The 13,186-nt window shown below is 56.2% G+C and overlaps 1 protein-coding gene across 4 annotated transcripts in view; it reads right to left on the bottom strand.

Annotated features, from left to right (window-relative positions):
- The window catches only part of SIPA1L3 (signal induced proliferation associated 1 like 3), a 93,023-nt gene that overhangs the window by 64,965 nt on the left and 14,872 nt on the right, over positions 1–13,186 (bottom strand). For all 4 annotated transcript variants that reach the window (XM_070557636.1, XM_070557637.1, XM_070557639.1 and 1 more), the window contains exons 5-7: positions 10,653–10,756; positions 7,825–7,982; positions 1,802–2,378 (exon numbers count right to left, since the gene is read on the bottom strand). In XM_070557636.1, the coding sequence (XP_070413737.1) occupies positions 1,802–2,378; positions 7,825–7,982; positions 10,653–10,756 (839 nt within the window). The remainder of the gene's footprint in view (positions 1–1,801; positions 2,379–7,824; positions 7,983–10,652; positions 10,757–13,186) is intronic.

Below are 13,186 nucleotides of genomic sequence, written 5' to 3'. Positions count from 1 at the left end.
ATTCCTCTGACTACCTTACTGAGAACAGAGCACAGGGAAGCGAAGGTGGGGGCGAGGGAGACCAGCGAGGTGGCTACTGGCCAGTCCAGGGGAGGCCGGGGGTGGCCACAGAAGGGGAGAAGTGGCTGCAGTCTGCCTGGTGAAGGAGCTGATGGGGTGGGTGTGGGTGTGGGAGAAAGAGATAGGCGAGGCTGAGGCCAAGGCTTGTGACCTCAACAAACGCAGTGACAGACTGTCCGTTACTGAGACAGGGACTGAGAGGTGGGGGAGGAAAACCAGGAGTCTGCCCCTGGACATCTCAAGGTTCAGGGGTTTATAGACACCTGACGGGAGATGCCAAGTAAAGAAAACAGTTAGCTACTTGCCACAAGTTTGGCGAGAAACAGGTTTTGGAATCAGAAAACCTTGGATTCAGACCCCAGTCGGCCACCTACTGGCTGTACGACCTACTGTGAGTATCTATACCACTCTGTGCCTCAGTTTCCCCATCTGTCAGGCGGGGATAAGAACAATATCTACCGTCCGGGCGGGGAGGAGGAGTGTGAGATCGTGCATGTAAAATGCTCATTAGCACAGTCAGGGCTCCACAAACTCATTCAACTAACCCACTAATCAGCATTTACTGAACATCTCTGATGAGCCGGCCCTGATCTACGCATACGAGATCAGCAAGCAAACAAAATGGAGGCGGCCCTGGTTCACAGACCTCACACCCCAAGGGGAGCTCTCAACAGGCACTGTGGTTACCAATGGCTGCACATGAATTCTGCAGCCACGGAAGACCGAGAGCAGGGCTTTACAATCCAGCCTGAGCCAACTGAGAGAGCACAAAGGCCCGGAAGGGCGAGCACGGCCGGTAGACAGGGTGGTGCCGGGAGGCCGCAGCCCAAGTCAGGCAAGCTCATCTGGGCCACATAACTCATCCCGTCCTTAAAACTTTCATGTGATGTAGGATGACTATGGTTCCCATTTTTCAGATGGGGAAACTGAGCCACACAGCAGTTACGAACTCAGGTCAAGGTCACACAGCTGGGAAGTGGCAGTGCTGGGACTTGAAGCCAGGCCCGCTGACTCTAGAGGACGTGTTCTTAACGCCCATGTTGCACTGCCCTCTCTATTTTGCATGTGCGACATGCTGTTCTGTTAAACCCACTGCGAGCCCGTCGCTGACACAGCCCTCCTTCTCAGAGCTCAGGTGTGGCCTGAGTACTTCTGAGCACAACCTCCTAGCTTCAAGTGGCCAATGGACTGAGCCCGAGCTGTCCACCAGGAGCTTAGGGTAAGATTTTCATCCAGACTGTGAGTCCTTGTCTTTTAATAGAAGTTAAGCCGTTCATGTTTATTGTGATTACTGATGTGGCGTTATTCCTGCCACAGAATTTTGTGTTTGTTTTGTTTCCTTTACCACACTTTCTTATATTCCCCCCACCTCCCTACTTACGCTCCATCCTTTAATGGCCTGGAAGCTTTCTCATTCTATTTCAATTCTTCTAGAAAGGACCTTTACATTTTTAACATAAGCTTAACCGTATTTCCTATCAACATCTAGAGTGAACAAATACGCCGTTGTCCTCCCACCAGGACGGCATGGAGAGCTTTGTACCCCTGGCCGAAACCTTCCCCACAAGGAACCCAGGCCGCAGGGCCCACGAGACCCCTGGTGTGTTTAAGTGACAATTCTGGTTCTCTTGGGGCCGATCAGTGCCTTGGCCGGACTGACTGGGCGAGGGCAGGCATTTCAGCCGTTCGAGACCTCTGCCAATCGCAGAACCACTGCCCCTTGCTGAGCTCCCTCCCTTACCTTCAGTCTCTGCACGATTTCCCTTATGTCCTCCACAGAGCCCTCTGCAGCCTGGACGAAGATGTGGTCCCCTCGCCCATAGAAGATTTTGAGCGTCGAGGAGTCTGGGGTCCAGCCAATGACATCCCCGCAGTAGCAGTTGAACACCACCTCCTTGGTGCGAAGGTCCAGGAGCACCACAAACTCGTTGGAAATTCCCAGAATGCAGTCGATCTCCACCCCCTGGGCGTAGTCCTGAGCTGCCACCCTCCAGGCGATGGCCCCTGCACTGTGTTGCTCGGCGCCCGCCCGGGCCTTGGTCTTCTCCTTCTTCTTGGAGGTCAGGGAGATGAGGTTGAACTTGCCAGTGGAGTCGATGGGTGTGTTGGAGACACAGTTCTCAGCCAGGTCCTTGAGGTACTCCTGGCGCGTCCTGGTGGCCATGGTGTGGAACTTGTCGGACTTGTGCGCGGCGTTCTCGGCATTAATCACCTTGGCCAGCAAGAAGTCTCTGAAGACGTCAGACTTGCGGAATGTGGTTCCACTGGGGATGGGGGGGCCGAAGGGAGGAGCGTCTTTGGATCGGGTCACAGCCATACTGGGGAGGGAGAAATCATTTAGACGACAGAAAGAAAGACGCCTGAGATTCCCTTTAGAAAGAAAATACACGATCAGAAATAGGAGCTTCCAGTTTAAGAATGAAGTCCACACCTAATTAGTAAGTTGCTGGCTAACTAGATGGAAAACTTCAGAAAGTCTTGGGGCACAAACATGCATTTTCACCTCCTATACAGAGGCTATCAGAACATCCACTGATATTCAAAGAATAATTCTAGCACCGTTCAACTTCAGCTACCCCCCTTATACGTACCTACAGACGGTGTGGTACGTTAGATTATAGTTGGGCAAAAATTCCCCGCTTCCTCTCCGCCTTCACGGACAGGCCCATTAATCCTGGGCGTGGGCAAGTGACCCGAGTTGGCCACTGGCTTTCAAGTGTGTGTGGGGCCTACTGGTCCCAGAAGGATGACGGACACCCGGGGCAGACCTGGACCCAAAGCCAGCCAGCCCCCACTGGACCTGCCAGTTTTCTGTGAGCCAGAAAGAAATGCTCGTGTTTGTGAGCCGCTGCATTGGGGTGGTGTGTGAAGCAGTGTGGCCGCAGGAACACCTGACTGACACGCTGCCAGCTGTCACACGGTCCCAGCGACACCTCCCACCTCCTGTTTCCTCCCTGTGCTCCAACCCCACAGTGCGCAGGGCTGGGGCAGGGAGAAGCAGAGGAGAGGCAGGCAGGCCCCTCGTCCCCAGAGGCTTCCAGACGGCAGCACCCTGAGCTGGGAATCGGGAGAAGATCCGCTAATAAGTCAAGTTCGGAGATTTGACGAAGATCTTGGATGTGACGTTCTAATGACCAAATCGAGTGGAGAGTCAGGGCCTACAAGGCAGAGATTTCTAAAATAGAGCGAAAAGCTCACGGCAGCTGCCAGTGCTCACCCCGGGGCCGTGGCGGGGGCAGATGAGCTGCTGAAAGGCGGTTCAAGGGGCCGCGGAGACTCCCTGAGCTCTGCTGCTCACACGGCGCCGATTAAAAATGGTTAAGAGCCGTAAACGAGCAGCGGCAAGCTCGCCGAGCTGCTCCTTCTAGAGCACTGTCCTCACCCTAACACCTGCTCTTGTGAGTGTGGCTGGGACAGACGTCTACTGCTTCTCCTCCTACCTGAAAACAGTGTTTTAAACAAGATTCCTGCGGAAAACATATTCCATGAAACCCACACACTGTGTCAGGCTCATTCAGGTCCTGACTCCCCACTTGACAAGGGGGCCGGGCAAGCTCCCCGCCCTGTCCGCCAGCATTTCCAGGACGCCCTCTCCTGGGGGCCCTGGGGATGCAGCGGTCCCTGCCCTCCCGAGCTTCTCATCTGGAAGGAGACATACTAAACACACTCACAAACGAACTCAGAAACACCAAGAAAGTGAACGGGGCACGTGAGAACAGAAGGACCGGATCTGACGGGGAGTCCAGGGGGGCCTCCTGAGGAGGTGGCAATGAAGCTGGGATGTGCGGCTGAGGAGGAGCCGGAGGAAGAGCCGAGGGGAGGGCGCCGCAGGCCGTGGGCACAGCACATGCGAGGCCTGCTGGGAAAGAGCACACAGGAGGCCAGGGTCAAAGAGCCCAGACAGCAAGGAGGGGGAGGCTGGTGAGGTGGCCAGGGGCCGGGCAGGCCAGGCCACGTGGGGCCCTCATGGTTAGTTGGCACTTTTCATCCTGCGCAGGAGAGCAAGTGACTGTCTAACCATCTGGGCCGCTGTTCACCGCCTGCGCCCCCAGATCCAGTCTCTGGCCTTCTCTGCCTGACTCAGGGTCCGGAGGTGGGTCTCTACGGACGAGGTCACCTTCGCCTGGGTACCCACGCCCTCTGGCTTCCAGCTGAGTTCAGCCAAGATGTGGCGCTGGCAGGCGATGGAGGGGGAGAGGGAGAGGATGGGGTACTTCTTTCTCTGCTGGGCTGGGATAGTGGCACTGCCTGCGCCTACTACTCACTCTGTCCCTTCCTCTCAGTCAGTGCTCCTGTCAGGTGGGCCCCCTCCCAGAGCCACCTCTCTCTAGCTTCCAGAAACTTCTCCCATCCCTCTTCAACTTCCTCAAGCTGAGGGGGTGGGGCAACGGCTCCCTGCTGTTGCTGGTTCCCAGATGCCTCGCTTCTTGTATGGGTTCCCTTAACCTAGCCATGCCTCTGTTAGTCAGTCCACTAGCTCCCTTCGGGTAAAGTTGTAAGGGAGGCACCTGCTCCCTGCTGGGTTCCTGAGGGACGCAGGTGCTGGCACAGAGTGACGACCAGATTGACGTCTGCAAAGACCCCCATGGCTGTCCATGAAGAAAGGACTGGAAGGGACCAGAGCATGTGCAGGAGGCCACGGAGGGAGCTCCTGCGGACCCAGGCGGATGAGGCCAGTGCCTCACTCTCCACCTCCACTTGCCACTGTCCATGACCTTTGCTGTGTGCCTGGAGCGCCGCATGGGCGGGTGCCACCCTGGGCTCGGCTGGTGCCCCAGCACGAGCACAGGTGCTCAGTGTGGGTTAAGGAATGACTTAAATTTGAACAGACAGACCAAGAAGGAATAGATTTCTACCACCGTGCAGCGGCTGTAGGTTTGACGGAAAAGGCATTCCCCAGCAGAAAGGTTCTCCAAAGGCCCCACACACCAGACAGGTTTTACTCCGAGGGAACCCTCGTGGGAGCGGCCTGGCCCCGGGCAGGACGATGCATGGGATGGCCTTGCTGGCGCCTTTAATGAACCGGGCCTTCAGACTGTGCTTTACAGACGTGAATGGCTCGGCCACGTCTTCACTCAGCACGTGGCTGCTTATAGTGACAGATTTTGGCTTTTCCCATAGTCCTGATTCATGATTTTAAGAACCAGGAAACTGCAAGCTGCTGAGGCTTTCTGGGCAATCAGAACAGCTGGTCCCTGGCGTCCCAGCAGGAGGGACTGGCTTTTCCTAGCCCACGGGCCACAGGGAGGCTGGTGCTGTGCAGACACAGCACACGTGAAACAAGAAAGGATGGCAACTTGCTACAAACCAAGAGATGGTGGGACCACCAGGTCGCCCGGTCACTGAGGCTCAGGAAGCATTTCTAGAATACTCACAATGACGTACCCAACTATTATTTCGATTAAACGATGTTTGGGCCAGGCATCTGTCCAGCCAGCAGAAATGTCTTTGGGCCCACTATGGCAAGCACCGTGCCAGGACAGACACACAAAGGTGAACAGGACATGGAGTTACCTTCCAGGGAGGCAAGAGCCACATAAATCAGTCTTTTTCACAGTGTGACGAGTGCTGGGACAGAAACGTGCTTGGGGACACAGGGGAGGCAGGGTAAGGTCTGTCCAGAGAGCAGCTGCCTGTGGGGAACGACGGGAGGGGAAGGGAAGGGAGCGGGAGGGCACAGCCTCTGCTGTATGCGTAACATTTTCTTTCTTTAAAAATGAAGAGAGAGCTGAAGCAAGCGTGGCAAAATGTTAACGTCTGTTAGATCTGGTACTGGGCACGGGGGTGTCTGTTATATTATTTTCTGTACTTTTCAGAATGTTTAAAATATTACAAAAAATATATTAAGTTACATTGTAAAAAACAAGGAAGCTTTGCACATCAGAAAATAGCAATTACCGTGGAGACCCGGGAAAGGCTGGCCTGGAAAGGTGGGAGGTCAGCCGCAGGCTCCTGGGATGGCCTGGGGGGAGCGTGGGAAGGGGGTGAGGGCCCACCCCCTACCTCTGATGTGCTACGAGTGTGTGTGTGTGTGTGCCCGCGCGCGCACGTGTATGTGTGTGAGCCCTGACCACATACATTCTGAGTCACGTGATCCGGGGAATTGCTAACTCCATCCTCCCTCACCAGGGCCATCTCTCAGCTGCTGGGAACTGCTGGATGGCCATCTGAGTGACCGCAGGCCCACACACAGCTTGGAGGTGCAGGTGCTTACAGCTATGCTGAGTGTCCCGGGAAGAATCGGGTAGGGGCCCTGCCACAGTGTCCTGGCTCCCAGGAGCCACCCGGGCCACATCTAGCACAGCGGTTCTTAACAGCAAGCGCTGCACACTGGAACCTCCTCCGTTCTCTCACACACCCGGCCAAGAGAAGGAACTGGGAGGTTCTGGCAATTCCACCAAGAACACCAGTGCGCCTATGCATACCCTTTGACCCAGGAACTCTGTTTTCAGGCATTTACCTATCCCAGCTGTACACTTGGACATGTGCACAATGAGAATATAAACAAGGGTATTCGTGGCAGGATGGACTGTAACAGTGGGAAACAGGAAACAACCCAAAGGCCCATCGACAGGGATGGGGAAAAATCCTCGTGCATCCATAGGATGGGATGTTCGCAGTCAGGAGCAACAGAAAAGCACTTTATGTACTGGTTTGGGATGATCTGAAGGACTGCTGTGTGAAAAAATACAGGACGCAGAACAGTGCATGTGACATGCCACCATCTGTAATAAGAAGCTGGAAAAGAAATGCTCCTAAGTATTTGCTTATGTGTGTAAAACATCAGGACGCACGAGCAGCTGCTCACAGGGGTTGTCTTGGTGGGGGCGACTGGGCGGGTGGGGTCAGAGGTGCGAGGGAGACTTCGATCTTGTCACCTTTCTGTCTCACCGTTCGCCTCTCCCCAGCCTGTTCCCCAGAGGCTGCAGGGCCACTCCCAGGACAGGGCTGCCCTCCGCCCGGCCTGGGTGAGTGATGGGCTGTTTCTCAAGGACCACAGCTCTATCCTCACCCCACACACAGAGTGCTTCCCATGGGGCCTTGGGGGCCGGCCACCCTGCGGGTGAGAACTGGGGCTTGGGGAGGATGCGGAATGGCTCTGAGGCCTGTGCCACTTGCTGATCTGTGAACCGAAACCCTCAGCTTACTCCTGGCGGGGCCCTGCCCGCCCGGCCCCCACCCTCCCTGCTCCCAATTTCCCCGTGGGCTGTCACTCACTCCCGTGCCTCTCAGCCTGTGTGCCCGCTGCGCAGGCGTGGCCGGGGTTTTGCTCTGGGATGGGCACCCGAGCCCCAAGCAGGTCAATGAGCCCCCATTCTGAGGCTCTTTCTCCTGGGAAAGGAAAGCTCTCTTCCTGCTGGATTAGCAGCTGGAAGGATGTTAAGCTCAGAGCCACCAGCACACGAAGCATCGGGCTGGAAAGCGGAGCAGATCCAGCCTGGACCCGTCATGTGGGAGAGCTCGTATGCACACAACCGCCTCTTTGTCCTCAGCCAGCTTGAGGCAGGTTTTCTGTCACTTGCAACCAATAGACATCAGGCAAATCCAAACCCCTGATGGTCTCCTCATCAGACCTGGGGTGACAGGCCCCCTTCTGGCTGAGAGCCACTCTCTCGGAAGGTGGGGGAATGTGTGTTCACAGCTCCCCCACCGAGCACAAATGGGGGACTCGGCGGGCAGTCTGGGCCAGGCCTGCTCCCGGCCTCGCTCTCTGCCTGTGGCCTATTTCTGTGATCTCCTGGGGGGCCCTGTGGAGGCGCGTACCTGTAGCAGACGTTATCCGTGCAGGGGTTGTGGGCTCGGACGATGATGAAGACGTGCTGGAAGTGGGAGCGGATGTTCCTGGGGGTGAACGGCAGCGCGCCGGGCTCCTGGAAGATGATGGTCACGATGTCGTTCCCTATGTGCCTCTTCCTCAGCAGCTGGTAAACGGGACACGGCGGGCAGGGGGGGGGGGGGGGGGCGAAAAGCATGAGGTCGACTCCAGGGTCCCGCCTGGACCATCACAGCAGCCTCCTCACTGTCTCCCGGTCCCCAGCCTGCCCCACAGCCTGGCCCCCATGGACCCCTGCATCAGGTCACGTCCCTCTGGCTCAGAGTAAAGCATGAAGTCCCCACGTGGCCCAGGGAGCACCCCTGCCCCGATCTGCCCCGTCACCTCTCCCCCACCTCCGTCCATGCTCCCCCTCGCTCATTCTGCTCCAGCCACGCTGTCTCCTGCTGTTTCTCAAACACATCAGAAACGTTTCCTCCTCAAGGCCCCTGCGTGGCTGTCCCCTCTGCCTGGAACATTCATCCAGCAGAGCCCCACACGGCTCCCTCTCCCCCGCCTCAGGTGGTGGCCGCACTGTCACCCTCCCACGGAGGCCTTCGCTGTCTTACCCAGCCTCACCTCTCAAGACCCCATCTCTGCTTTCCTGCCCCTGTCACTCAATGTTTATCGACACCTCGCACACAGTGGCTTTGCTCTCTTCCTCCTGTTTCTCGTCTGTCTCCTCCTGCTAAAGTGTCAGCCCCATGACAACAGGACTTCACCTGTGCTGTTCACTGTCCACTGCTGTACCCTCAGTGCCCGGGGTAGCGACTCGTATACAGTGGGTGTTCAATAAGAACCTCCTGGAGGAGAGCATGGGCTGGCAGGCTTCGATCTGCTCGAGGCCACGCGCACAGACAATGAAGGCAGAGTGAGACTGGAGACCTCGGGCAGGGCCGACCCCAGGCCACCGGCCCCTCCTCAGACACCCGGGAAGGAATGGCCAGGGCAGCTGTGGCTTCACACTGGCCTCCAGGAGCCTCGTCCTCTCTCCCTGCTCGTCACCATCTCGGGGCAGACTCTGTGACTTTCGCCTGCGACGGTGGATTCATGGTGTTTACTTGTCTGCTGAAATCACATTGCTCTTATTTACACACACTCAGCCTTCACAGAACTGTCAGGAATCCCCATTGGTCAGGCGAGGTCCACAGACGGGAGTCCCACGTGGCTCCACGTGAGGTGGCCCACAGCGTGAAATCCAGACACACGGAGCAGCACAGCTCACGCTACTGAACCGTTAGTTCTTTATGTGTGTTGGAAACCGGATTAAATTAAATTGCTAGATCTAGTACCCATTTCCTGGGGCCTGGCCTGCACTGCGTAATTTATACCCACATCTTAAAGTCCACCTCACTTATGTTCACAGCAACCCCTGAGGCATTAACGCATCCTACTCCTTTCCGCTGATGAGTAAACAGGCTCATGGCGGTTCTATGACTTGTCCTGGGTCACACAGTCATGGGGGGAAAGACCAGGATTTGAATCCACTTCCGCTTGACTCTCCAACCCAAGCTCTTCTCCAGCGCGCCTGCCGAATACCCAGGACCAGGCACTGCTTGCTTCCTGGGCCCCTCCTGGTGCCAGGCCCTGCCTGACGCTCAGCTTTCACGCACAAGCGCAGGGACCGTTCCCAATGACCCCAAGACACGGATGCTCTCATTCCATCCATTCTACAGAGCGGGACCCCGAGGCTCAGAGCGGACAGTCACCCAGTAGGAAGTGGCAAAGAACAAACCCGAACCCAGGTCTCACTGAGACCAGCGCTCCCACAGCATGCTAGTAGGTTAACCTGAGGAATCACTGACATTTGACTGTCTTTGGCCTATAAAATCTGCATCACCTGTACCAATGGAAAAAATAAACACTTCCCAACTCATCAAAGTCTGCAGAGTTTCTGTTCATCAGAAGCTGGAAAGAGTGGTCCCCGGACTGGGTCTGCCTGATGCATCCAGGCGCAGCCTCTGGGCAGCCCACCAGGTCCGCTTCCTCCTCCTCCTTCAGCATCCACGTCCAGCCCCTTTGGGAAAGCCCCTCCCTGATCTCTGTCGCCTTCCAGGTTGAGCTGACCCCACTCACTCTCTCGAAGGGCGGGCCTGTGCTCTAGGTTTGCCCAACCAGCCCACTCCATCCCTGCCCAGGCCCAGGGACTGGCAAGCAAATGGTCCAACAAGATTCAGCCCTGAAACATTTCTGGGACCCCTGGAAGGCAGAGCTCTCTTTCCCCTGGGGTGGCCACCCCAGTGGGATGTGAGCTGGGGGCTGCTAGGGGGCATCTCTGCCACTTAACTTAGGAAAACCTGTGAATAAGGCCACTATGAAAAAAAGCAGAGGTGAGAAATGGAAAGGATTCCTAATACTGTTTGAGCCCCTGGATCCAGCCATACCTAAAGCCAGCCATCTCCTAGCACTTGAGAGTTACATAACCTAGTAAACCCCAATTTTTGCTCGTGCTAGTTTGGTTTGTTTCTGTCACTTGTGGTTGAAATAATGTTGACTGATTTACTCTTGTTTTTCATAGGACCTGGGGGGGGGACTCGAGAGACCCTTGAGGGGAACTGGGGTAGCTAGAGGCAAGCAGGGTGGCCAAGCAACAACTAGAAAAAAACTGACATCAAGTGACACCTGGCCTAGTCTCCAACCCCCAGGTGACACGACCGTGCTGTAGAGGGCCGCCAAGGCCAGGCAGGCGGCCAGCCAACAGCGTGGGGAGGGAGGGGTCTGGGTTCGGGCTGTGCATCAGCTGGGCGTCACCTGGGCCCCGGCCCTGGGCCCCACTGACCTGCTGCCTGTTGTTGGGGGTGTAGGGAAGCAGGGTGGAGACGTGGAACATGATCTCGTAGTCCTGGTATGTCGTGTAGAGGGAGTGGGTTCCCGTGGAGTCGGCTGAAACAGAAACACCAGTGAGCACCACGTCCCCAAACCTCTGCGCTTCCGCCACGTCCCACAGACCATCTGCACCCGTTTGTAAGGACGTTTGCACTTAACTCCACTCCCTAAGATTAAATAAACTTACATAAAAAGGAGATGTTACATTATACACCCACCGGACCGGGAAAAATTCAAGTGTGACAGTACCGAGGGCTGGTGAGGACGGGCAGCAACTGCGGCCCTTGACGCGGCCGGTCAGGTGTGCAAACTGGTACAACCACTTTGGAAACCTTTTTAGCAAGAACTATTGAACCTAAAGCTAGGCTTAATGATGGCCGGGCACCACTTCTCCTCGGAGCAGAGCCTAGAGAAATCGTACACGAGTCCCCGGGATACGGGTACGAGTGGCTTCAAGTATCAGTTAGAAGAATGGATAGACAAACCAGTATGTTCATATTGTGGAAAATTACACGGCCATGAAGAAGAATGAGTCATGGCCGCCACATAAATGACTTCCGCAAACAGACCCAAATTCTTAATCTTTAGACTTAAAGGCTTCGCACGATAGGGCCCCTACCTGCCTCCCTCACTTCATCCTCCATGTTAGTTCCCTGGACAACAGCCTTCAGACCTCAGGGCCTTTGCATGTGCTGTTTCTTTTGCCTGGAATGTTTTTCCCACTTCCTGTTTGATTCTAACTCGTCCCTCTCACATCACATGCCACGTCCTCAAGGAACCCTTCCCAGCCCCGACACGATGTCAGGCTCTCCACACAGGCTTGCATTATCTTGAGCTGCTCCTCTCGGCCCAGGGAGGAGGGCTGGGTTTTTGCTGAACGCATGTGTGAACCCTAACCCACGCTGCAGGTAACTCCAGGGGTCGTGCTCAGCCTGGAAGCCTGCCCTTTGGCTTTGGGGCGTTCAGGTCCACCAGCTTGATTTAACTGGAGGGGCTGCAGACACAGCAGGAAACAGCCCCAGGAGTCCCTGCTCTCGTGGGCTTATGTTCTAGGCGAGAGGCTGTGACGAGGGAGGGCGCTGAAGCCACGGGTGGCCAGCGCCAGAGCCAGGCCCGAACCAGGTGACCTCTGGTGGCTGCGAGCCCAGGGCACCCTGTCTGTTGGCTAGGGAGACAGGCCGGGAGCAGGGTCCTCTGGAAACCCATTCCCACAAGGGCCACATGGCAGCAGCTGGTGTTCATCAGAGCACTGATTCTCAGGAAAGCGCTGTGCTGGGCATCTGGTCCTCACAGTGGCCAGGGAGGGGGCCAGACAACAGCATCACTTTGTGGGGGATGCTGAGCCTCCGAGGTAGACATCGGCCTGGAAGGGGGATGCTAAGTCTCCTGTCCCTTTGCCTGAGCGTACTGCCCTTAGCGATGAGGAAACAGTGTCACCACGGAACCACAGCGCTGGCGCTCACACCTGCTGAGAGGCCGCCGCCCAGCAGTGCCCCACAGCTGGCAGACCTGGTGCCCGCAGAGCGAGGGCTCAGTATGTCAGGGTCCACACTGTGCTCCTGAGGTCAGTGCAGCCATCACCCTCACTTTACAAACGGAGAAACTGAGGCAGAGAGCAGCAAAGCCACCTGCCCAAGACCATAAAACCTGCAGCTGGCACAATGGGAAGGTTCCTCCTCCTCCTGCCTCCTTCAGCAGAGGCAGTGATGGTGAGGACAAGAGCCAGAGGCACCTGGCTCGACACTTGATTCACCTCTCTAAGCTTGGCCTCCTCATCTGCGCCTCCATTTTCCAGATGAGGGAACTAGGCTTGGCGAGGAAAGGCGAAGAGCGAGTGATCAAGCCAGGGTCCCATCTCGGGGCTTTCCGACTCGGCCTGAGCAACCAGCCCACCCCATGGGCAATGGGCAGCCCTCTCCCAGGAGCCATGATGCCAGCACACAACGTCACTGAGCCACCCCCCAGAACTGCTCATCATGAAACAGTTCAAGCCTCTGTATCATATATAAATATATTTATGGATGTGTATGGGCTAGGCGCAGATGGAGGAGAGAAAATAGGCGCAAGAAATGTCAACCATCTAAGACATGCAGACGACACCACCTCACTGGCAGAAGGCGGCGATGACTTCAAACGACTTCTGACGAAAGCGACAGAAGAAAGAGCCGAAGCAGAAGTGCATCAGAACATCAAGAAGAAAAAACCACGACCACAGGAGAAACACTTGACTTTAACGGAGACAGTGAAGACGCCGAAATTCTTAAACATCTTGTTTACCTTGGTTCAGTCATTAATTTAAACAGAACCTGCAGCCAAGAAATCAAGAGAAGCCTGAGACTCGAAGGGCAGCGACGCAAGAATTAGGAAAGCCATCGAGCGAGGAAGTGTCGCGGGAGACCAAGGCCCCGGTTAGCCACACCTCGTATTCCTGACGACCCTGCAGAGGCGTGAGAGCCGGGCAGAGGAGGAGGCTGGCGGGCAGCAACG

This window comes from Equus przewalskii, chromosome 9, assembly GCF_037783145.1.
Source record: "Equus przewalskii isolate Varuska chromosome 9, EquPr2, whole genome shotgun sequence".
NCBI classification, from domain to species: domain Eukaryota; kingdom Metazoa; phylum Chordata; class Mammalia; order Perissodactyla; family Equidae; genus Equus; species Equus przewalskii.
Note: the sequence above shows the minus strand (reverse complement) of the source record. Positions and strands in the feature narration are given on the sequence as shown.